The sequence below is a fragment of the Rhipicephalus sanguineus genome, chromosome 8 (genome assembly GCF_013339695.2).
Source record: "Rhipicephalus sanguineus isolate Rsan-2018 chromosome 8, BIME_Rsan_1.4, whole genome shotgun sequence".
In the NCBI taxonomy this organism is placed as follows: Eukaryota; Metazoa; Arthropoda; class Arachnida; order Ixodida; family Ixodidae; genus Rhipicephalus; species Rhipicephalus sanguineus.
Window position 1 is genome coordinate 137,739,390 of NC_051183.1, and position 24,785 is coordinate 137,764,174.

The window sequence follows — 24,785 nt, forward strand, 5'->3', positions numbered from 1 at the left end:
AGCACTGGGAAGCACGCGGGCACCACCTTTGCAGATTATTTACGTATTCGGGGGGACACAAGATGAGGCAATATTTATCGCTGTCAGTCACCCAACTAACTGAAATTGAATAACGTACTTTTCAGTGACTGCCGCAAGCGGGCATGTTTGCAGTGAAAATTCGGAAACAGTCGCGTTTCTATGTAGTCCCACTTGGAAGAACTCGTCTAGCATGTCTGGGCTCCGAGATATCCCGCTGCAAAGTTTAATTGTGGTTTACATGATTATGCATGCAAGGCGGTAAGGATAGGCGCAGTGTTCCTTCCTGATGTGATCAGCAGTCATTGCTATCTTCAGCCGGTAGTAAAAGGGTAACCCTTATCATCTTTGCCTATGCCTTCGACCAGTTGTCAGATAAGTGCCGCACGCAACTGCCGCAGCATACTGGGGATGAGCTTTGCACCAGTGCTCACTGTCTTGCATACGTATTCATGGAAACCGCAAATAAACTTGGCAGCGGGATATCTCGGAGTGCAAACGTGCTAGAAGAAATCCTCCATGTGGAACTGTGTAGCAACGCGACTGCCTCCAGCTTTACAAAACAAGTGTGCAACCAGATGACACCACAAATGCAACCAGACCTCCGCACCCCGCATTATGTTTTGTCATAATGATATAAAATTATATGTATAGGTCTGTCGCAAAACAATGCACCACACCCGGTATTCATTTGACCGACATTTACTATGACTTCTTAGGCGGTATTAGCATGTATTTGTTCTCTATAAAATCGAGAAGTTAGAGCAATTGACAGAAGGTATTCAAACGTGAAATTGATTTTCTAATAACTACTCGAGAGTAAAGAATGATAGTTCACAATACTGAATTCTTGGACTGCTTTGTTTGCTTCTCATTCACAAGCAAATTAGTACGCGCAGTCTGTCTCCTCTTGAGCGTTTCTGAAACAAACCATTATGCGCACTGAAAAGTGCTAGTTTGCAAGAAAGAAAAAAATTGTGCGGTCCGCCGCGGTGGAGCAGGGGTTATGTGCTTGGCTGCCGACTCGAAGGTCGCGTGTTCGATCCCGGCCGTGGTGGTCGCATTTCGATGGAGGTGAAATACCAGAGCCCCGTGTATTGTGCGATGTCAGGCAACGTTACAAGACACAATTTAAATTTCCGGAGCCCTCCACTACGGCGTCTCTCATAGTCATATCATGGTTTTAGGACGTAAAACCCCAGAAATTATTATGTTATTTTTAGAAAAAAAAAGTGAATGAAGTATGGTTTCCTTTAGTTACATTTCCAGGGTTGGTGAAAATTAGTGCTTTAGAAAAAAAGGGGAAGAAAAATTCAGGAGGAGCACAAGAACGCAAGTATGATAGTCACACGAGATTGACACAAGGTCGCGTAATTTGTGTGTGGCTGTATTTACGTGACAGCCGCACGAAAGGACAGCATGCCGAGGAGTCCGGGAAATTTTAGAACATGCAGGAAAATGTGCCAAAGGCAGAATATAAATTAAATTGAGAATAGCATACAATTTGCACCTTTTCGCTGTTTTATTACGCGCTGCAAGTGAGCAAATATTTATTTTAGGATCTAATATAGGTCGATGGGATCCATTCAAGAATGTTCTCTTAAAGGGACACTAAAGGCAAATAAGAATCGGTCAGAGTGAAAGGTCAATGTGTGAGAACGTCTACGACGTCAATGTTATCAACAGCAGTGCTCTAGTAATCGAGAAATTAAGGTAAATGTAGGACACGATGTGCGCCACGAGTGGGACATTTTGCAAATGATCCCGATGACGTCAAAGAGTCCCGAGTGCAATTAACCACTACTAATCAAACTAGTTGCAATAAAAAAAAAGAACCTTCCGTGCATCACAAGACATATTAAAATGCTGCTTGTTCGTTTCTGTTTGATTCATGGAAAAAAGAACATCCTGGCGCTACCATGGGGAACGGCTCGAGTGGTTCAAAAGTTCCGTTTTCGCCGAGCTGAGCGTCTCAGTGGTAGTTCCGGTATGGCGTACTGCTGCGTGTGCTTGGCTCTCGCTATTTTCGCCCTGTCGACATACTCTACTTCTGCTGCTGCTAGCCAAGCTAAGCTTCGTTACCGTGAACTATACAGTTTCGGAGGGGCCCATGCCTGCGTCTTGGCAAGGTTGGGAATGTCAACTGCTACGTCAGAAGGTCCGCTGAGGCGGGTGATCTGAAGTGGACCACTAAAACGTGCTTAGCTTTCAAATAAGCATTTACTTGGCACGAAACAAGCATTACGAGGTTTCTGCAACGCTATTGCAACAATGAACGTCGACTTAATATTTGCCTTTAGTGTCCCTTTAAGTAACCTTTAAGTAACTTTACTGGTGCAGCTGTATCTGCGTTTTAAGCCAAGCCTCGCTCAATGGTAGCCGACACAAGCCTCGCCGGCACATATACCATCGTTTTCCTGACGCAAAGCCGCATAGACGGTGGTGCCACTGTTCCTTCTAGGTAATACTGCAAGGAGCTATGGTCGCTGTCCACTTGACAACCTCGTTATCTCAAGCTTGGCTTTCATGCCGCTTTTCTGGTTGACAAAAGTCGGGAAGAAGTGTTAGTGCTGCTTAAGTAGCACCGCCATCCTTCCTTCGCTGCTGTTCTGTGGGTTTTAATGGCGCAAGCGCCATGTTTGGACAAGGAGCGCCATGAAAAATAAAGGGGTGTTAACGGTGACCAATGATTTACTATGAGGGGATGTAATCCTTCCTTATGGTCTGTTTCGTACCAAGGTCCGCCGGAATTGCGCTGACGATCATATTTTATGATGTGGCAGTTTATTTCTGGTGGCGGTCAGGTGATGTCGATTACGTAAGCTGGGTTTGTTCGTGATGCGGAGTTGATCGGGCGTCTCATGGCTTCCACGTAGGAAGGCAACTCTTCTTGCTGGAACGAACAAAAAAAAACGCAGCGCGTTCAAATAATTAGAGCCAGGATGGCAACTGTCCATAGTCTATGTGTACGTGAAAAGTAATGCAAATACGTCTAAAATACCTGTAGACGCAGAAAGTGGACGCGCCAGTTATGGATAGCCTATTTTGTTAAAGCATTCTCTAAAAGAGTTGGCTCGCGGTGTGTTCCATATCAAAGTATATCGTAACGGTTTAGTCACATTATATTTCCCCTTTAACTGCAATCTGTCACCATGATGTATCACCAAAATTATCGCTAAAGAAGCGTGCATGTGTTCGCACAAGGCATAATGGATGCTTTCAACACTTTCGGAATAATTCAGTCCAGCGACCTAGGAAGCCAACCGAAGCTTCTTCTCATTCAACATTGAAGTTCATTACCTGAAAAAACTGATCACGCTTCCCCAGCAAACTAAACAAAGGAAATTAGGCAAACATGCGTTCATCATACTCGGCACCTAGGTTGATGAACAGATTACCCTCTTCTTTTTTTAATATTGTTCCCTTGAATATCACGCCATGTTCTGTCGCAAAGAGAATTTCATGGTTAGTACTGCATAGCCGTTCAAACAAGAAGCATCTAGCTACTTTCTAGCAGTGTTTGCGGTAATGCGTTACAAGTAACGGCGTTACCGGTAACGCGTTACTTTTTTCGGTAACTTAGTAACGTACTCGTTACTATTTAGGAACTGTAATGGGTAACGTACTCATTTTAACATTTATCGGTAACGTGAGATGTCACGTTACCCGTCGCCTTTTTTTTTCAATTATCCCGGACGTTTTACGCAAAATTCCTTCGTCTCATAGGCGCCACTATTGCAGAGCCTGCCCCGACGTTCTATTGTCGCAGCGGCGTACTCATGCCGGCCAGCCAGGCGTTAAGAATACTGTTCGGCGAGTCGGTAATTCATGATAAATGAAAATAGCGTGAAAAAACGTAGGACTAGACGAAGAAGGCTACAGCACATGTGTGTGTGTGGTGCAGTCTTCTTCGTCTCGCCCTACGTTTTTAACACGAAAGTGTTTTATGCCGGGTTCCACCAAGACTTTCATGACGTATTTTCGTCACGGAAGAACGTCAGAAAAATGAATGCCATCAGATGGCAAAGAAAAAAAAACTATAATAAAAAGTTCCGTTGACGGGAGTCGAACCCATGACCTCTCGGTCCGCGACGATGTCTGGCGGTCGTTTAGCCCACCGAGCAACCGCCAAACACATTACGGAGGCTACATGAACGCGCCTTTTATCTTTCACACTTTCCTCTCAAAGTGCTCTTGGATGGATGGATGGATGGATGGATGGATGGATGGATGGATGGATGGATGGATGGATGGATGGATGGATGGATGGATGGATGGATGGATGGATGGATGGATGGATGGATGGATGGATGGATGGATGGATGGATGGATGGATGGATGGATGGATGGGTGGGTGGGTGGACGGATGGACGGACGGACGGACGGACGGACGGATGGATGGATGGATGGATGGATGGATGGATGGATGGATGGATGGATGGATGGATGGATGGATGGATGGATGGATGCATGCATGCATGCATGCATGCATGCATGCGTGCTATGAGCATCCTCTTCATAACGGGGTGGTGACATCTCTGCCACTACGCTCGAGAAAAAAAACGCGCCGTTGCTACGACCGTCAAATTCGGCGCGTTTCCAATACAAGTTTAATTTCCTCAACCCTTTTACACACCGTGAGGTGGCGGCTTTAGCCCATACCTCGCTCATAGCATCCATCCCTATCGAAAAATAGCTCTCCGACACTCGCCTGGCTGTCGCACCGCGTTCTCCGCTCGCCCTGTTAGAAGTAATGGCCAGGCTAGAGGGAAGACACGACGCGCGTAGCGCTTCTCCGCATTTCACGACGCTTTGAAGGACTGCATATCGAGTATCAGTGTTTATTATGTGCTTGTCGATGCCTTATTTGCGCGGGATTCCCCCCCCCCCCCATATGCGGTGTCCACGTATATGTTAAGAACTTCAGCTAACGCAAGGGTTAAATCATGATCATGGGCGTTAGTCGTCGGTACGGAGATGTGCCACTAGGCGTCAACGTGAGTGCGATGCGTCCACATCAGGCTGTGCGATATCTGCCAAACAACAGTAGACATCGTGCAAGGTCTAATATACTAATGCACTATAAATAATAAACTACTTCTGCGACGAAACGTTTCACTTTCGTGTTATGCCGATTCCTATGACGGAGGGATCAACCATCTTTTTTCGCGCTTTTTCATTCATCAGGCGTTAAGACTACCATCCAATGCCTCCTTCGAGTACCTATTTAATGTAGGTGCGGACGTATTCATTAAGAAGCGAGGCTATCTATCCGATGACAGCTTTGAAATGCAGCTGTTGCTTTATTTCTACAAGATGCTGTAATTAGAAAATTCTCCTTGCAATAATCTAGCGATGGTTATCAATACTGTTTTCAAAATGAAATTTGCTTTTTCCTATCTGCAACTGCGGGTACACGTTTCTAGAGTTACCCAATTTTTCAGCGATGGAGGCTGATCTTGAACACCTTCACATAAACCTTCGCAATTTTTCAGGCAAATATGCAGATTTTTAAAGGGGAAAAATGCATTTGTGCAAATCTTTTTCCCCGAAACAAAGCCGTTTAAGCATTTCTCTATGACTATTTTAATCATCTGTCTTGTTAGTAGAAGCGCACCGTCAGAAATACTGTAAATTTGTTGAGAGTTGTGGTGTTTTCTTTAAAGGCCAACTCCGGCGATTTTTCGAGGTCGATGGATCTCAGTGAAATTCGTTGGGTACGTTCCTTTGCACGTTTCCGTCATTTATGCCTAATTACAGGCTTGAGACATGCGCAGATTGTTTGCAAATGAATTTTAAAGATTTTCTGCAAACGCCCTCCTAGCTTCCCACAATTATTGGCAACATTGCGTCTGTGACGTCAGTATTGGAAAGGCGGCGGAAGTGACGCAGCCGAGGGCACCGCTAACTTCGGCGCTTCGGCCGCTACAGCGAGCGTATGTTGTGCACAAGGCGACAGACAGCGTTGGTTTGGCCAGCGCTTCGCAGGTCGTCCCGGCTGTGACAGTTTTCATACTCCGCGCCGGCGTGACCGGCATGCCTTGCACGACTTCCGGTTCGTTCGTAACAACGTCTTCGTCATACGTAGACAGTACACTCGGTTGGGTTTCGGTATCGGTGTCGCGCTTTTTTGCTTATTTAAAATTATTCTCCAATTTGCCGAGTATTTCTGCTATTGGGCCCGTAACAGGAGCGTCTCAGCAACATAAAAGCACCATTACTTTGACATGGCCGAAAAATCGCCGGAGTTGGCCTTTAAGGAGAGCGCTGATGATAAAATCTAATTTTGTGTTTAACGTCACACTGAGAAAATGGATTTACCATGCGCCACAGAGTTAGCAGTCATCACATGTAACTGCACAGGCTACTTTAGGTCACTCCACTAGCACTCGCGTTGCTGGGGGGCGGGGGGGTTCAACCCTATTCTGCCTCCCCCCCCCCCCCCCGAAATCTTTCAATTTTCCATGTGTATATGTACACGCACGCATAGAAACGCACGCACAGCCATATATAAAGTATGGCTCAACGCCCCCCCCCCCGCCCCCCAAAAATGTCTGGCTACGCTACTGCTGCCATGGTACGGCACACTTGGGCAACCTATTCTCGTTAAATCGGTACTTTGCGCAAAAATTGTCGTTTGTCATAGAAGTTTTGTGTGAATTAATAATATCAGCTTTGTAAAACTGGTATTTGGAATTCCTACAGTGGAAATGCGGTGAATAAAATTTCCGACCATAGAGGAACGGCAGAAGCAACGTCCGTTACTTATTTAGGGTAACTGTTACGGTAACGCGTTACCTTTTTTAAGAGGTAACGTAGGGCGGTAACGCGTTCTTTTTTTTTTGTTAGCGTAACGAGTAAAGTTACTTTTTTTTTTCCGGTAACGCCTACAACATTGCTTTCCAGCCAGCTTGCCCAGCTTGCAAGCTTGCAAGCCCAGCTTGCAATCTTGCCCCGCAACTTGATCTACCGGACCAGGGAGATGGTAAAGGTCCACGTTTTTCTGGACTAAGGAGACTGAATTAACAGCCGCGCTAGTTGGTCATCTTGAACTGACTTTTACAGAACAAAATAAAACACGGTCTATAAATAAGCACGCTAAGCGTCGCTTATTTTTCTCTCCCTCATTTTCAGCAAGGATGAGTTCAAAGAGTTGTATATGCGCACAAGCAGCTGAACATCGTTTTAATACAACAGCAAAGAGACAGAAGAAATATTAGAGAAGGAAAGGCAGGGAGGTTATAACCAGTTTAGTAAACCCGGTTTGCAACCCTGCACATGTGAACAAGGTGGGGGAGACTTAAAGATAGAGAGGAAAGAGAGGGAGAAAGATAGCACACGACACAGCAGACACGCAGTCAGTCACAGTCGGTCACTTGCGTGGTACGCGACATATCTCTGTCACAGCCGCTTGTCCAAGTTCGTCTCTCTTAAAAACCTCAGCAGTTCCTTCGTCGCCTTCAGCTGCGTTGTCTTCTGTTGACGACATGCAAGAATTGTTTCAACAGACATTTGTCTACTGTCAAGGTGCGCTAGAACGGATGCCAGTGACTGTCTATGAACATTATATACCGGACAGTCGCACAGGACGTGGTGTAGCGCCTCCTCGCAACGACAGGCATCGCAAAGAGCGTTGTCGGCCATTCCAATCCGAAATGAACAGGATTTCGTAAATGCCACCCCTAGCCATAAGCGATAAAGCAGTGTGGCCTCTCTTCGGCCGAGTCCAGCTGGCATACAGAGATGCATCAACATTTATTATACGCATATGAATCTATCTCGCCAGCTGCTAGAAGTACCCGCTGCCAATGCGATCGGCGGGTAAGCTTCTTGAATTACGTTCAGAAGGAGACACTGTCCGGCTATTCCATAAAATGTTTAGTTAATGTTCAGCATATGAATGCGCTCTTCACTTTGCACACATCATTTCAACGCCATGAAATTTCATTGATTTGTGACGTCGCGCAACGAGCAAGTAATTTTATGACACACCAAAAATGTCTGAGGAATACAGAAGAACAAATGGCCCACAATATGCCGTATGAAAAATAAGTAGTTTATTCTCTTATATTTTATGTATTCGCGCATAAGTGGTCATTAAGCGACGACTCATTTTTGCGCCATTTGTTGAATCGCGTTACAAGTAGGTGCTGTGTACATGACTCAGAAAACTTCGATCGATCTTAAAGAGTTAATGACCAATGGAAAAGGAAACAATGTGAGGTAGCTTAACGTTAAAATCAGCCACATTTTCTTTCAAAGAAAATTTATGGTTACACCGTTTGCATTGGTGTATTCCTTTGGAGGTGTCGGAGCGCCCTCCAAGAAATGCTGCAAATCCAAATACAATGCTTTTAAACAATGTGCAACTCGTCTAATACCACAAATTCTTATTTTTTCAAACAATACTTGTGGTTGAAAAGTATTAATAATGGTAGTGCTATAACAGTAATCATAATATTAATAATAACTACGCCCTAAAAAAACTATTTCGACTAGGAGCAAACAAGGCAAAATATAGGCAATGTACGCAAACCTGAATATGTGCAAGAAAGTGTAGTACTCTTTAGGGTGATTCCACGAGAGGTCGAACATGCCTGTCCGGTCGATATTTTTGTTTTGCCTGGTTTTTTATATGTTATGTGGGCACATTCAAAGTGCACGGAACCGAAAATTTCATTTCCAGGAAACGCTCCCAGCGCGCCAAAAAAATATTTGAAGGTGGCGGCGCAGGCCTCCTGTTTTTGCTCACTGCAATGTTTTTGGATTTCGCGGCCGAATTTGACGCGAACTATAAATTATGTGTCGAAAAATTCTTTTGCTGGTTTTAATACGCATTACTGTGAATTACATCCATGCTTTTTTATGCCGTCCTCAAAAGGAAGAAAATGTGAAAAAATGGCAAACACGGCCGAAATCAAAAAAGTGTGCTAAGTTTGAGGTGCTTTGGTGCCTTTTCTATTTCAAACAGAAACTTCAAAACATTGTCAAATATAGAAAACAGCTTTTTCAACATTTATACGGAAGATCATTTTCCTAAGGGCAGCGTGAAAAAAGAAAAAAAAATAGTTAAAGAAGCGAGTTTTTTCAAAAAGTTCATTTTAAAAAAATAAAATAAAAAAACTCCGGTCTCAATATTGACGACAATTTTTTATCGAAGAGCGCTTATGTCAGTGAACACACGGTTTTAATTTCATATGTGCTCATTTGTTTTGTTCACGAGATATAACGGGCCAAAATGGCCCTTGCTGTGTGTGCTCACTTCCGTGCGACTGATGGTTGTTATCAGCTTGCGTTGTTCGTAAATATCTGTTGTTCGTAAATATTAGTAAACCTCATATTCATATCGTGGTTCTGGGACGTAAAACCCCAACAACTATTATTATTATTATTAATTCCTGTGGTAGCGTCTTAGATCTGTGTATTTCTAATAATCAACCTATCGAAGTATCACTCTCTCACATCTCTCTTGTTCGTCCTGACAAATTTCACCCACCACTCAAACTAACACTCTGTATTTCACCAGAAAAACCAAGCTTCCCCAGAAAAATCGACAAAACGCCCAGATTTGCCTTCAAGCGAGGTGACTACGTTGGCTTGTACCATGACTTGTCCGCCACAGATTGGTCACTGGTAACTGACAAACCAAATGTTGATGCTCAAGTCGATCAGTTTACGGAACTTATCTTGACCAGTATGCGCAAGTTCATTCCCCAGTATACACCTAATCATTGTAAATATCCCTCCTGGCTCTCATCAGAACTTATAAGTGCACTGAAACATAAAGATTGTGCACACAGGAAGTACAAATCTTCTCCATCAACTCATTTGAAGGAAGAATTCGAACTCTTTGTAAACGCCTTTATAAACGGGATCACAGTCTATATATTTCATTTTTAGAAAAAAGCGCGTCTGACAGGCCGGCTCAGTTTCGGAAGTATGTGCGCAAACGGTCGAGCAAAAGTGGCGAGTCCTTCAGGATAGTGGACCCAAATGGAGTAGAAGTTCAAGCCGTTGCTGACTGTTTTGACATGCATTTATCATCTGTTTATAAGTCTCCAGCCTCTGTAGCTAGTAACGGTCGACAGGTTAAGGCAGTTGGCACAGCTGATGCTGTGTCGCTAGATGAACATTCCATTTCAGAATGCATTAAGCGCCTGAAACCATCCTTTTCAGCTGGCCCAGATGGCATCCCCTCTGCCATACTTAAAGCCTATGGCAGTATACTTGTACCAGTATTGACGACCATGTTTAATAAATGTCTGCATGCTTCAACTTTCCTAGCATGTAGAAAACTGCTCGTGTTTTCCCAGTATTTAGGTCTGGCTGTAACAGTGATGTCTCGAACTACCGCCCTATTTCCCGTCCTTGTGCCGCATCCAAAATATTTGAGCTTGCTCTTCACAAAATATTGTCTTTTGATGTAAAAAATTCATTGATTGTGAATCAGCATGGGTTTCTCGCTGGCCGCTCAACTGTCACTAATCTTGCCAGTATCATGATGCAAGTCTCCACGCCTATTTCGCAGAGAGGACAGGTTGACGCTATATGTTGTGACCTCAGCAAAGCTTTTGACGTTGTCAGCCATTCGCTGCTTGTGGATAAACTTGTACACTTTGATATTGATTCTTCAATTGTGAATCTCCTCCATAGCTATCTTCTCGATAGATCATGTTATGTTGCCGTTAATGGCCAAGCGTATAAAGCCTCTTTATATAAAGCTACTAGTGGGGTGCCTCAAGGGTCGGTACTGGGCCCACTCCTCTTTTTAATTTATGTTAATGATGTTTCTTCTGCCATTCGGAATTCTTCTTTCCTTTTGTATGCTGAAGACTTAAAGATATTTAAGGAAATTCATTCAGTTAACGATTGTCGCTTGCTGCAATCTGATTTGTGTTCTTTTTCTAAATGGTGCAGGAGCAATAACCTCTCCCTAAATATTTCAGAAACCAAGGTAATGAGTTTCACTCGAAAAACATCTAGTGTGCCATTTTTATATTCTGTCAATTCTGTGTCGTTGTGTAAGGTATGTGAGATCAATGATCTAGGTGTTCTTTTGGATAGCACCTTACACTTTTCTGCTCACGCTAAGCGTGTTGCTTTGCGGGGTCTTCGCACCCTAGGCTGTGTTTGCAGAATGTCTAGAGAATTCCGTTCTCCTATGCCCTTCTGAAAATTTTACACCGCGCTATGTCTTCCTCAACTTGAGTATGCATCTGCAATCTGGAATGGCATTCCTAATTCCAGCAGCAACGCCGTTGAGCGAGTCCAGAAAACATTCCTAAGCATTTACAACCATCGTTTCGCTGGAAATGATTCTGGATCTCGTTCTAACGCTGCTGGATTATTATCATTGCCATCACTTTGCTGCCGACGAAATCGCGCTGATCTGTTATTTCTTCGCAAGCTTGTGCATGGTATCATATCCTGCCCTGTACTGCTCAACTGTCTTAATTTCCGAATTCCACGTAAGCTGACCAGAGAGAATAGACCTTTTCGTGTTAACGCCTGCCTCTGTGAACATTCGACCATTGGCAAGATACAACGTCTATACAATGCTTACATTTTGGAGCTCGATGTTTTTCACAGTTCCCAGTCGATGTTCTGCTCCGAGCTTTGCACTGTACTTACATAGCCTCGTACACTGTCGTCTTTTTTTTTCCTGCGCATAGTTGTATATGTGCAATTTTATAACGTTTTTTATCCCTGAAATTTATTATGAATGTTGGCCTTTGTTTGGTTTTTTTTTTTTCGTAAGATCTTACGGTTGTTCTTACGGTTGTTCCTGGGCACGTTAAATAAACGTTTGATTGATTTGATTCATTGATTATTATTATTATTATTATTATTATTATTATTATTATTATTATTATTATTATTATTATTATTATTATTATTATTATCATGTGGCCCAGATGGCATCCCCTCCGCCATACTAAAAGCTTATAGTAGTATATTTGTCCCAGTACTGACTACGATATTTAATAACTGCCTGGACACTTCCACATTTCCTAGCATGTGGAAAACTGCTCGTGTTTTCCCAGTATTTAAGTCGGGCTCTAAAACAGATGTTTCTAATTATCGCCCGATTTCTCTACTATGTGCCACATCAAAGATCTTCGAGCTGGCTCTTCACAAAATATTGTCTTTTAGTGTTAAAAGCTCATTGATTCCTAATCAACATGGTTTTCTCGCTGGCCGCTCAACTACCACAAATCTTGCTAGTTTCATGACGCAGATCTCCACACCTATTTCTCAGAGAGGAGAGGTTGACGTACTCTACTGTGACCTGAGCAAGGCTTTTGACGTAGTCAGCCACACACTGATTATGGTTAAACTTGCGCAATTTGATGTTGACTTGTCGGTTGTGAATCTCCGGCAGAGCTATCTGCTCAATAGATATTGTTATGTAGTGGTAAATGGCCAATCATCTTCTTTGTATAAAGTGACTAGTGGGGTCCCTCAAGGGTCAGTATTAGGCCCACTCCTATTTTTAATTTACGTTAATGATGTTTCTTTTGCCATTCGTAATTCTTCTTTCCTCTTGTATGCCGATGACATCAAGATTTTTAAGGAAATTCATTCAGTTAACGACTGTCGCTTGCTGCAGTCAGATTTGCGCTCTTTTTCCGAATGGTGCAACGCTAATAACCTTTCTCTGAATGCCTCGAAGACAAAATTCATGTCTATCACTCGCAAAACATCTCGCGTGTCATTTCAATACTCTGTCAATTCTGTGTCCTTATGCAAGGTTTATGAGATCAGTGATCTTGGTGTTGTTGTTGATAGCACGTTAAACTTTTCTGCTCACGCTAAGCGTGTTGCTTTGCGGGGTCTTCGCACCCTAGGCTGTGTTTGCAGATTGTCTAGAGAATTCCGTTCTCCTATGCCCTTCCGAAAATTGTACACCGCGCTATGTCTTCCTCAACTGGAGTATGCGTCCGTGATATGGAATGGCATTGCTCAATCCAGCGGTAACACCATCGAACGAGTCCAGAAAAAATTCCTTAGCATATATAACCATCGCTTTGCTAAAAAATCTCGTTCAAATACTGCTGAATTATTATCATTGCCATCACTTCACTGCCGACGAAATCGTTCTGATCTCTTGTTTCTTTACAAGCTAGTCCACGGTATCATATCCTGCCCTGTACTTCTCAATTGTGTTAATTTTCGAATTCCGCGTAAGTTAACCAGAGAGAACAGACCGTTTCATGTACCCGCCTGCTTCTTCCAACACTCTACCGTTCACAGAATACAAAGTCTCTATAATGTTAATTTTCTTGATCTTGACATTTTTCATAGTCCACAATCATTGTTTTTATCCGAGCTTTGTACTGTTTTGACATAGTATGGCACAATGTACAAAGTCTTCCCTTCTCCGTCTTTCCGCATAGTTGTATATATGCAATCTAATTTTTCATTCCCCTTCAATATTTGTCGTGTTGTCTTATTTTACTCCTCCCCTTTTGTGTTCATTTCTCTTTGTCTACGTGTATTTGCTCTTTTTATTTCTGAAGACTGTCTGTATTGTATAGTTTATTTTTATTGTTTTTTTTGCGTGCGCCTGCACAAAGACCTTACGGTTGTTCCTGGGCACGTTAAATAAATGATTGATTGATTGATTGATTGATTGATTGATTATTAGTTTGAAATATATCAGGGGCTCTGTGGTCTCGACAGCTGCGCGGAAGATTGGCGGTTGGCGCGCGTCCTGTTTATCTTTTCTCGACAGTGTTTGCAGGGCCATTTGATTATATGGGATCATGCCAACAAGCTCGCGTTCAAACTCCATTACACCTATTTTCTTCACTAAATGGTCACGAAAAACACAGGACATTCACGATTGCCTTGACAATCATGTGACGAAACCGGTGCAGTGTAAGGCACACAAGACTCTCTATCATAAGCGAAGAACCTCCTCACCTGTTCTCGTAGGACGTCTGTGTAGGCAGGCGGCCTCTCCGACTGGACCCTGGGCTCAGGCTCGGGCGTTGCAGGCGATGAGGACGCGAATGCGATGCTTTCTTCGTAGTCTGGCTGACCCAGGAAAGCCCTGCGCGTGCCATAACGTTTGTCGGCATTCGCAACGAAATTGCTATCATTTATGAGAGAGGTGAAACCAGAGGCATTTGTATCACGACATGGAAATTCTTGAGTCAGAAGATCTGGCTTTTTAGGCATTGCTTGGATTCTCTTCCCTGTCTACAGTTTCTTTATTTTTTCTCTCTTTCTTTTAATCTTAATTGACCACCAAGCTCATGTTAATAACCTTAGTTCTTTACTCATTGATACACTTTTTTTTAATAGGTAAGGAGGCGCTAGGCATACGAGAAGGCTATCAAGCGGAAGACAACACAGCGCAACTCACAGCTGACACATGAAATATCAGAAGAGCCCAAGAGGGCGGATAGAGTAAGCGGAGCCCCGCCCCCTCCCCTTCCCCGCTGGTCCGCATACCTTCGACATCCTTAGTAGCCGCTGCATTTTGTTTCGAGACGTGTGTATAACGCTGGAATGATCTTTGCCCAAGCTAACGTCGTAATCCACGTTCTCAGGTAGGAATGGCATTGACTCTTTCTTGGTAGCACTGTGAGTGTGTGTCATCGGGCCTCGCTTGTCTCCGTGTGTCCATGCGCAACCATGATATTCCAAGCGACCAATGGGTGTTGTCAGTCCACGCCTGTGTAGAGGCTGCCTTCAAAACTCATCGGGTCCCTTATACATTCACCTAAGACAATTTGCAGGCAAATGCCATCTTCTTTTTTTTGTCGGTTGATGTATTGATCTTGCACCGCCACCCTCCGAAAGCTTTGTACACCTAGCGTGCTTTTGCACTGCCTCCAGGATCGGAGGAACCTCGCCTGGTTTTGCGCTGCCTCCGTGATCGCCCCGCCTTTGACCAAGCTACGATGTCATGTGAGGACGGCATCACGTTACGTCACGTGACGCCACGTAAAAATTTACGTCATGATGACGTCGCAGATTTTAGCGATCTGTAACGTCATGATGACGTCATTTGGTGACGTAATCGCGTGATGATTTTTTTAAGGGCCGAGCTCCTTAAGTTTTCCGTTGCGCCGGGTAGTGCGAACAGGAATTATCATCATCATGAACAGGTACGCGCTCGCTTCGTTGTCTTCAACTTCTGCTTGGCTCCCAGAACACGTGCGCCAATTCGCCGGCGCGGAATACAAAAAATATGATGGGCGAGTCCGTTACGTGACTAAAAATAAAGTAACATCACGTGACCGAAAACGCGTAACATCACGTAAAGACTAGTCATGTGACTAAAGATCACGTAACATCACGTAATAACTTGTCACGTGATTAAAGTAACGGAACATCACGTAATAACTAGTCACGTCACTAAACATCACGTAAAATCACGCAACATCTGGTCACCTGACTAAAGATCACGTAACATTGAGTCACGTGACTAAAATCACTCAACATCGCGTAATAGCTAGCCATGCGATATATTCCCCCCATAAACCACGTAACAGCTAGTGACTAAATTCACATCACCACGTAACGGTAGTCAATTGACATGTCTAGCCAAGTCTAACCATACTTATGGCGTATTCGGTTGGTCGCTCCGATCCTCTGGCTCGGAGCCGGCAGATGCGGAGGCAGCCCGCAATCGGAGCACGAGAGGTAGCGTACCAACCGAAAGGATCGACGATCTCGGAGCAGCGCGCCTGTAGCGCCACCGTGCAACCAGTGCGGGAAGCCGCCGGGTAAACATCGACAAATGTGGTCAACCATCCGAGCTGGCGTCATCGTCCGAGCTGCTGGTTTAAGGACGAGACAGATGGTACGTTCTTGCCTCCGATCCGGCGTGCGGCGTACGGCGATTCAACACACACGGGGCGAACTAGCAATCAGCGGCTCCGCCCACATAGGGCGCCTCGGCATGCACACTTGGAGGACTTCGTATCTTCGTAATAAAGCACAAAACAAACAACTTTGCACAGCCACGCTTCGTTATATAAGAAAATAATCACTACAACTGCGCCTTCGCGAACGACAAGCACATCGCAATAGCTCGCCGTCACGATTCCGAGAGGTAGGCCTAGCATGGCGGACGCCGGCCGTCTCCTACGCTATGGTGGCTAGAGGGGGAAGTGTGACGGGCGCTGCATCCCCGCCGTGGGAGAGAGATGCGCGGAACGCAATGAAAGTTCTGGCCGCCGCAAGGGGCGCTGGTGTAGTAGTAGGTGCTCGCCGCGCTTGCTTTGGCTCGTTCGTTCTCTCTGTGCTGTGCCGTCACCTTGTTCGGATGCCTCGCCTTTGCTGTCGTCGTTTGTTTACCCACGTGTTCTGCGAACCATGCCGTCAAATCGCGCAAGTACATGCTTCGTCCCTGGCTGTAAAGGCGGGTATAGATCGTGCTCGGAGAAGCTTTCAGTCTTTAAAGCCCCGAAGAATCTCTCGAGGCGAGAGCAGTGAGCTCGAAATATTAAGCGGGCTGACAAAGAGCTGACGAGGGACAGCGTTGTTTGCGAGCGGCACTTCGACGTGAGTTTCATCGAAAGGACATACCAACACATTATAAACGGTGAGGTTTACCCCGCATTTGTCAGAAGACGCTGTGCCTACGGTGTTCCCGGACGCACCGAAGTACTTTACCAAAAAAAAAAGCAGACAGGAGTGTCCAAAGGGGCCGCCAAAAACACTTAAAGTTGAGGAGGGTCAAGTACTTTGACCTCTTAACGTGATGGGGAAGTGTGACAACAAATGTCTGACATAAGTATGGGATGAGAAAAGTGTGATAAATAAACATGTTTTACCATTTCCCTTGCGTGTATTTAGTAAGCATCTAAAGCCGTAAGCTAACAGAAATCATTGGTCCTTGCATAGATAGAACTATCGCTAAAATAATAAAATAAAATATTCAGCATCAAAGAGCCTCCAGCTGCAGCATTCCGATCTCCACTTCAATTTTCACAACGAAAAGGAGCTGGAAAATGTAAATACAGAGGAAATGAAGGGGGTGGGGGCGGGGGAGGTGGGTGCGGAATAAGAGAGGAAAAAAAAATGCAATGCACTGCAGCCAATGTACTCGCTATGAACGATTGTAAACAGTTTACATTTCACCAAGAGGAAAAAACACTCTAAAGTCAGCTGAGCTATAATGCTGCCGAGCAAGTGGTTTAGTTCAACTGAAGCAGACTATAAATATGGTAAAAGCAGCGCAAAAATAACTACGATAATAACAACGACACAGGACCATGCAGCGGTTCAGCGCCTGTCTTGTGTCGTTCTTCTTCTCGTGCTGCCGTCTTTTTGCGCTGATTTTACCATGAAAATCAACCAACTAGCCCAGTTTTTGCACACTGTTGCACGTTAAACATGTCAAAGCAAACTGATATTAAGAAACATTTAAATATGAAAACCTGGAGGCACGCCGATTCCGCCTGACTTAAAAGCAATCTTTGATTTCTTTTTTTCCCCTCTTGCTTAAGACCGCTAAGAACTTGCAACACATGCTTCTTAGCGAAACAAACACGTAGCGCCTTTAACAGCACGGGCGCGGTGTATAAGCGATTATTAGAAACCAGCGAAACTAACGTCTAGCGGCCATACGCAAAGCAGGCAAATGCCGCCGCGAGCACCTACGGCGCAGGTAGCGCCACCTGGTGTGACCGCCATTTTTCATTGGGAATTCGTACAGCCCTCCGCTCTCGCCCGTCACACTTCCCCCTCTAGCCACCATACCTACGCCGTTCACGATCACACGCGAGCTCGGCATAGAGCGCTTGTTTTTGCCAACACGATTAAGCTTTGTACTCGCATGTAATGCGTTGCCATACGCTATTAATTAAGTTGCTCGTCGTCATCGATGTGAAGGCACTCGTCTGCGAGCTGCTGTAACACCATTTACGTTTCGTCCGCCTTCAGTAGCCGCCTCCGTTTCGACATGGTGCAGTTATGGCTTGGTACATGTGAACTCACCACACAAGCGCTCAAAAACGCCACGAACACAATACGACACACGTGTACGAAGTATTACGCGTCCGATGCTCTCCCCTTCTGAAATGCGCGCTCGTGCTGTCACCCTGTCACCTGCCGGTAAACGCGGCGTCTAGTGCCCCTCCCGGCCAGATCGCACCACGCTCTCACTTCGAAGTCAGAGCGGTCGGGAGCGCTCCGAGTCGGAGGCTGACGCTCCGGAAGAACCACCCGAAGGTAGTTCGAGCGCTCGGATTTTGCCAACCGAACGCGCGACCACTTTTCAGAGCGCTCTAGAGCGCTCAAAATCGCCCACCCGAATACGCCATTAGTATTACTAGCAAAAACTTAGCATCTCTAGCAAAAGCTTGCAATTACTAGCGAAACTTAGCTAGGTATACACAAGCTCCGCTGATGGTTCCAGCCTTGAGCCACTAGTGCAAGCTGCGTACTTTTTTTTGCATCACTCGTGTTTTCCCCGACGACGCGGGACGCCGACGGTCAGTTTTCGCGATTGATGAGGCGTCTAAAGCCTGTTTCACATGCAGCGATTTTGCTCCAAGAGCGGAGCGGCTGCCGTCGCGGAAGCCCAAAAACAGGTTTTAAGGGCGACCAAAGGACGCTGCGATCTTGTTCGCTCCATTTGGAAAAATTCGCTCGCGGCAGCGCGTCTAGAGCGTCTGCCCAAGGTCAACCAATGGGGGAGCAGTGACGTGGGGGGACGAGAGCAGCCGCGCGCTCCGGGAGGAACTCGCTCCGACTCGGTTTCCTAGCAGACGACATTTGCTGTAACGAGCTGGCAGTGTAGAAAACGCCGTTCTTTTCCTTTTGTTGTTCTTTACTGCGCTTCTATCAAAGCAGACAAATCGTTTGCACGTGCCATTTTGTTCTTTTGTATTTTTATCTAATCGTGACACCAACATAGGTCCGGACAGGGGGAACCTACGACACTCCGCACTTGTTCGCAGCAGATGTTTCAGTTTTTTTTTTACTGCTCTGGTGCAGCACGTTCGAATAGTTTACTGTTTTCTTTTTCTTTTTTTTTTAGTGGTCACGTACCCCGAAGACGACAAATGCCGCCGCCTCTTTGCTGCAGAATGTCAATAGGCAAAAAAAAAAAAAAAGAGACGAGCTCCTTCACAAACCCACAATGTCGTCGACTGGGCCGCTTGCATCCGGTTGCCGGCCCATACGGCGCACCAACGCCTTGCGGCATTCGAGAGCAAAAGCCACCGAAAGCCCTGTGAAAGCTTAAAACCCCAAAAACAAATTCTTTCTTTTGCTTTTCCATGGCCAAGTGTATGGGCGTGCAACATGACTTGCGTGGTAAAAGAAAGCTTGAACAGAAATAAACGTGACTACTGAAGTTGTTTAATTGCACTCTGATACACTGCATATTTTCATCATTCAAGGTTTAGGCGCGTGAAAATCGATCACCGAAGTAGAAGGCTCGTGAAACTTGCAACCCAAGCGCACCAAAACAAGCGAGCCCGGAGAAAGGAAACCCGCGGATAACGGGCGCTTCCCACAACCATCACTGCGCATCGCAGAGGCGCGCGCCGCGCAAAAGCGGTGCATGTGAAACGAAGCCGCGTCCGAGCGTCCTGCTGCCGCTCGATCGCTGCGGGCCCCGCCGCTCGGTCGCCTCGCATGCGAAACAGGCTTAAGGCTCTCACCTTAATACCGTATTGCTGGCTGTATGCGCCCTAAGCAAAGGCTGAAGCCGAAAATAAGCCAAAAGTGTCATGTTCTTGGCACCACCCTACCAAACTAAAAGCATGTCGTAATATTCTAATAAAAACAAAATCATCATCATCATCATCATCATCAGCCTGTCTACGCCCACTGCAGGGCAAAGGCCTCTCCCATGTTCCGCCAATCAACCCGGTCCTGTGCTTTCTGTTGCCACGTTATACCCTGCAAACTTCTTAATCTCATCTACCCACCTAATTTTCTGTCTTCCCCTCACGCGTTTGCCCTCTCTTGGAATCCAGTCAGTTACCCTTAATGACCACCGGTTATCCTGCCGACGTGCTACGTGGCCGGCCCATATCCATTTCTTCTTCTTAATTTCAACTATGATATCCTTAACCCCCGTTTGTTCCCTGACCCACTCTGCTCTCTTCCTGTCTCTTAAGGTTACACCTATCATTTTCCTTTCCATCGCTCGCTGCGTCGTCCTCAATTTAAGTTGAACCCTCTTTGTAAGTCTCCAGGTTTCTGCTCCGTAGGTAAGTACCGGTAAGATGCAGCTGTTATATACCTAAATAAAACAAAATAAAACAAAATACCAACAAAAAACACAGCCATAAAGACACACAACTGAGTATAGTGCAAATACAGTGAAAAATACTGCGTAACAAAAGCTTGGCCTCCTACGTCAATTGCGTGTGGCGAAACCGTATAGTCTAAGACATACAGCATTATTGTTCGATTTTTTTAGCAACTTCGTGATTGACGTGCACAAAGCGACAGCTCCACGGTCCCACAGATCAACTTTTCGCCAAAACGCTCGATAAAAAAAAAACGGAGTAAGTGAAGTCCTTCGAAATACCTGCGCTTTGATTCTGGGCATATATCAGCAATGTTTTGCTTATCGTACCTATACTATCTACGAAGAGATAGAGATCTCGTCTCTGACGTACAAGTGCACTGGCCTTCTGTCATCCGGGATCAGAATGATATCACATTTACGCGACGCACAGTGGGACGCGCTCCGACACCGCGACACTACTGCTTTTGACTTTTATTTATATGTGTGGGACGCTAAACGGAGCAACACCTGCTGGCAATCTATGTGGCACCGGGTTACTGTTTATGGGAAGTTTGCCAAGCCCCAAACTAATCCTCTAAAGAAACGGTTATCCCAATCGTCCAAAATAAAATGCTTTGCTGGGCCGGTTGGTTCATGGTGTTAAATGCTCGCTTTATCTCAATAAAAACCAACACACAATGAAGCCGAGGGAGGTATAAGGGATGCTATTTTCTACTTGTTTAACTGTATTGTACTAATTCTCACTCACAGCAATAACGCAGACCTTTACACTAAAACAAATGGCGAAGACGGGAAACGCGTGCAAAAGGGACCACGCAAGAGCACACACAAATATTTTCAAAGGATGTGGAAAGATAATTGTACTAAAGAAGCCACTGTAAGCTACATCTAATTAAATCTGTGATTAACCACAACCCAGAAGCCACAGAAAGCGAGCGACTTTACAAAAATATGTTGGCCACACTGCGCACTGGTTGCACACATGCAACCCACAATTGCTTTATTCGGGAAGAGCAGAGCCCTGTCTTCGGGAAACGTGGTGATGACATACCAGCCGTTTCACATATTCATATTAAGGCGAAAACCTTAGATGCCTCATCAAACACCGTGAAAAGTGGTCGTCGGCGGCTGCGTCAACACGACTGACGCCAAAAATCTCCATGGCGGCGTCATGATGACGTCACCCTATGACGTAATCAAGAAGGCACATGTTTCTGTTGCTCTGTCGTTTGTTTTTTTTTTTTTTTTGCACTATTGGTCCTCGTGCACTTCTCAAGCTACCCGTGTAGCTTTTCGCTCGAGGCCCATTTCCTGTATTTCGCTGGAATAAACATTCATTCATTCATTCACGACTGAGAATAACAAGTAGATGGCTTTCGCTTTCTAGTCGTCTTACCCGAATGCTTAAAGTACCGTGTGACCTCTTAGGCGCCCTTTCTATGAACCACAATGACGGCAAAAATTATCAGAAATCTACAACATGCATAAGAGTATACGTTGTTGGGCTAGTTGGTTCATAATCTTCAAAATTGGCTAGCGCGAAAATGGACAAGGACTGAGAAGGAACACTGATGTACAGGACAGGCGCTACTCGCAACTAAACTTTATTCAGAAACGTCTTCCTACATATATACACAGCCGAGTGGCGCGCGCAGGCGCAATGCACATGACAGTCGACATGCTAATCAGGACCGGGAAACCAAAACATATTCGCATTACAACCAAGTGTCTAAGAACAGTCTTTCCTTACTGCGCAGAACAACAGAAGTGTCACTGATACATTCACGGTCTTTCTTTTTAATATGAACACGAGCGCTCTGTTAAGAATAATTTGACTTTTCATCTGCCTACGCATTGTAGGACTTGCGCCTGTGAGCCAGTGCTGTCTAGCATTCGAATTCTGGGCAGAAGTGGGAATGCGCTGGCCAGAGAACTAATGGAGGCTTATCATATTAAAAAGAAAGACCGTGAATGTATCAGTGACACTTCTGTTGTTCTGCGCAGTAAGGAAAGACTGTTCTTAGACACTTGGTTGTAATGCGAATATGTTTTGGTTTCCCGGTCCTGATTAGCATGTCGACTGTCATGTGCATTGCGCCTGCGCGCGCCACTCGGCTGTGTATATATGTAGGAAGACGTTTCTGAATAAAGTTTAGTTGCGAGTAGCGCCTGTCCTGTACATCAGTGTTCCTTCTCAGTCCTTGTCCATTTTCGCGCTAGCCAATTTTGAAGAATACAACATGCATACCACTCCTTCATATCCTTTTGTTGGGTGAAGAGCCCATGTTTGTAATGAGACAATAGTAGAACTTTTAATACGCATAGTCACACATCATCACACCTGACAGGAACACACATAGCCGCAGTCGCATGAAGTTATGATTGAGTGGACCATATCAAAGGACCTCCGGTTCCTGTGCGTTTACCAACCAAGTGCGCATGAGATTTGTTGATGTTCTTTTATTACATTTTAACATCATAACCCGTGACACTTGTTTACATCATCATACTTCAACAATCTTCTACCCTGGGCAGTCATACAATGTGCTTTCTGAAAAATAATTGATCTGACGCATTTTCAATCAATCAATCAAATAAAATTTGGCCATTGTAGCGCTCGTACCAATAAACTAATAGCTTAATATTCACATGAACCTTTAGGCATTCCCCTAAGACGACTCGAAAGCGAAATCCATCGTCTTATTTCAAGTGCGGAGCGCTCTGTAGGGGACAGGGCTGTTGTCTCATGTATTATGTCTGCTGTCATCTCATGTCATCGCTTGGCGAACGCAGTCAAAATCATGTATACCATAGCCAGCGCCTTTTCTATTTTTTGTTTCCATAGTCAAGTATAGCACAGCCATACACAGTATAGTATAGCAGGTGGCGGAAAAGGAAACTGAGGGTGAGGAGGGGTGATGTCAGGGAGAGAAGGAGGGAAAGAGGAGAAAAGAGGGTAAAGCATATCATAGCCATGTATGGCGTCACACAGTTTAAACCAGGTATAGCATAGCAATGTATAGTATAATATAGCAAGGGGCGGGAGAGGAAAGTAGAGGGTGAGGAGGAGTGATTTGAAGGTGGCAAGGAAAGGAAAGGAGGAGGGGAGAGGGTAAAGCATAGCATAGCCATATGTAGCATAGTAGAGCAAGGTGTGGGAAAGGGAAGTGACGCTTAGGAGGAGGAGAAGGATCGAAGAAGAATAATGTGATGGTGAGAAGGAGAGAGTGCCCACTGTATCGCAAGTGAAGGTTTCCTTTCCCGCCATGGACGGCGAGCAGGATGCACGTTTCGAACGCCAGCACTCGCCTGCGCAGCGTCGCTGAAGGACAGGCAGATCACTGCTCCGCACATCCTACACCTTTCACGCTGCGTGCAGCTACATAAATATTTCTTCTCGGTCGATTGTATTGGCCCCCCTCCCCCGATAGCCGTCTGCACCTTACGTGATCTTTCACTGCCTGTGTGATCGCAGTCATTGCAAGCTTACTGCACCTCATGGGACTTTGCAGTGTCTACGGGATCGGCCCATCTTTGACCAAACGAAGATGCCGTGTGATGAGTTCATCATGTGACGGCACGTTATGTGGTGACATTTTCACGTCACGAGCTTTTGCGATGTGTGACCTCATGATGACGTCATATGTTGACGTCACCACACGCTGATGATTTTTGGGGTCACTCGCGTTGAAGCCGCCGGCGCTCAACTTTCGCGTTTGATGAGGCATCTAAGCCATTCACCTTATTAAGTGCTTTCAAATAAGCGAAGTTTCTCTGTTATGGCCACGCAAATTGCGTGACCGTCGTGAAGTATTGTATAGCCCGAAGGGTAGATAGCGCAGTCTACTGAAACTAGCTGTGCACTCTAGGAAAGAAGAAATAATACATGCTACTCTGTTCCATGAGTTCTGACTTGCCACGTATAAGACTCTGTTTAAAGAGACACGTTAATTCTTTTTTTTTTTTTTCCTTGCGGCCCAAGACTCTGCGATGAAATTATAATGATCTGCAAAGAGAGTGTACGTGTGTCTCCAAAGAGAGTCATATACGTGGCAAGTTGGGACTCACAAAAAAGAGTCAGAGAACTGACTTTTTTCTTAGAGTCTAGCATGCCAGTCTCTACAAGAAGGCAATGCGTTCATTACGGAAGAGGCAGCGTTGAGCCGAATATCTCGACAGAGAATCGAAAGAGTTCGCTCACCTGGTGATGATGCAGGCGATGAAGCAGCCGAGAAGCGCGGCTACAATGCTGGCCGCTATTACCATTGCTGTCCGGAACATGTGGATCGAACTGCGCTTGCGATCTGTGAGTTAACAAAAGTGAATCTTTATTTTGACATTGCATCTGGTAAATGTGTAAAAGTACAGGAACCACTGCTACGTTTGCTTTCCACATTAGAGACCAGAATTTTCGTCGCTTGTAGGGTGCAGCCATATATTTGACGGGAGTGATGCGGTTCAGCTGGAATGACCACGGCAGTGTCCGGGCTGTCCTTACAGCAAAACGTACAATCCCTGAGGCGGCGCTGCGCATAAG

At 45.2% G+C, this 24,785-nt stretch overlaps 1 protein-coding gene across 1 annotated transcript; it reads right to left on the bottom strand.

Moving 5' to 3' along the window:
* Positions 1-2,330: 2,330 nt before the first annotated feature.
* Positions 2,331-24,548, bottom strand: LOC119402984 (uncharacterized). The gene is made up of 3 exons (XM_037669976.2): positions 24,450-24,548; positions 13,945-14,074; positions 2,331-2,911 (listed from the first exon to the last, which is right to left on the bottom strand). The coding sequence occupies exons 1-3, from the start codon at positions 24,527-24,529 to the stop codon at positions 2,819-2,821; spliced, it is 303 nt and encodes a 100-aa protein (XP_037525904.1). The 5' UTR covers positions 24,530-24,548; the 3' UTR covers positions 2,331-2,818.
* Positions 24,549-24,785: the final 237 nt, after the last annotated feature.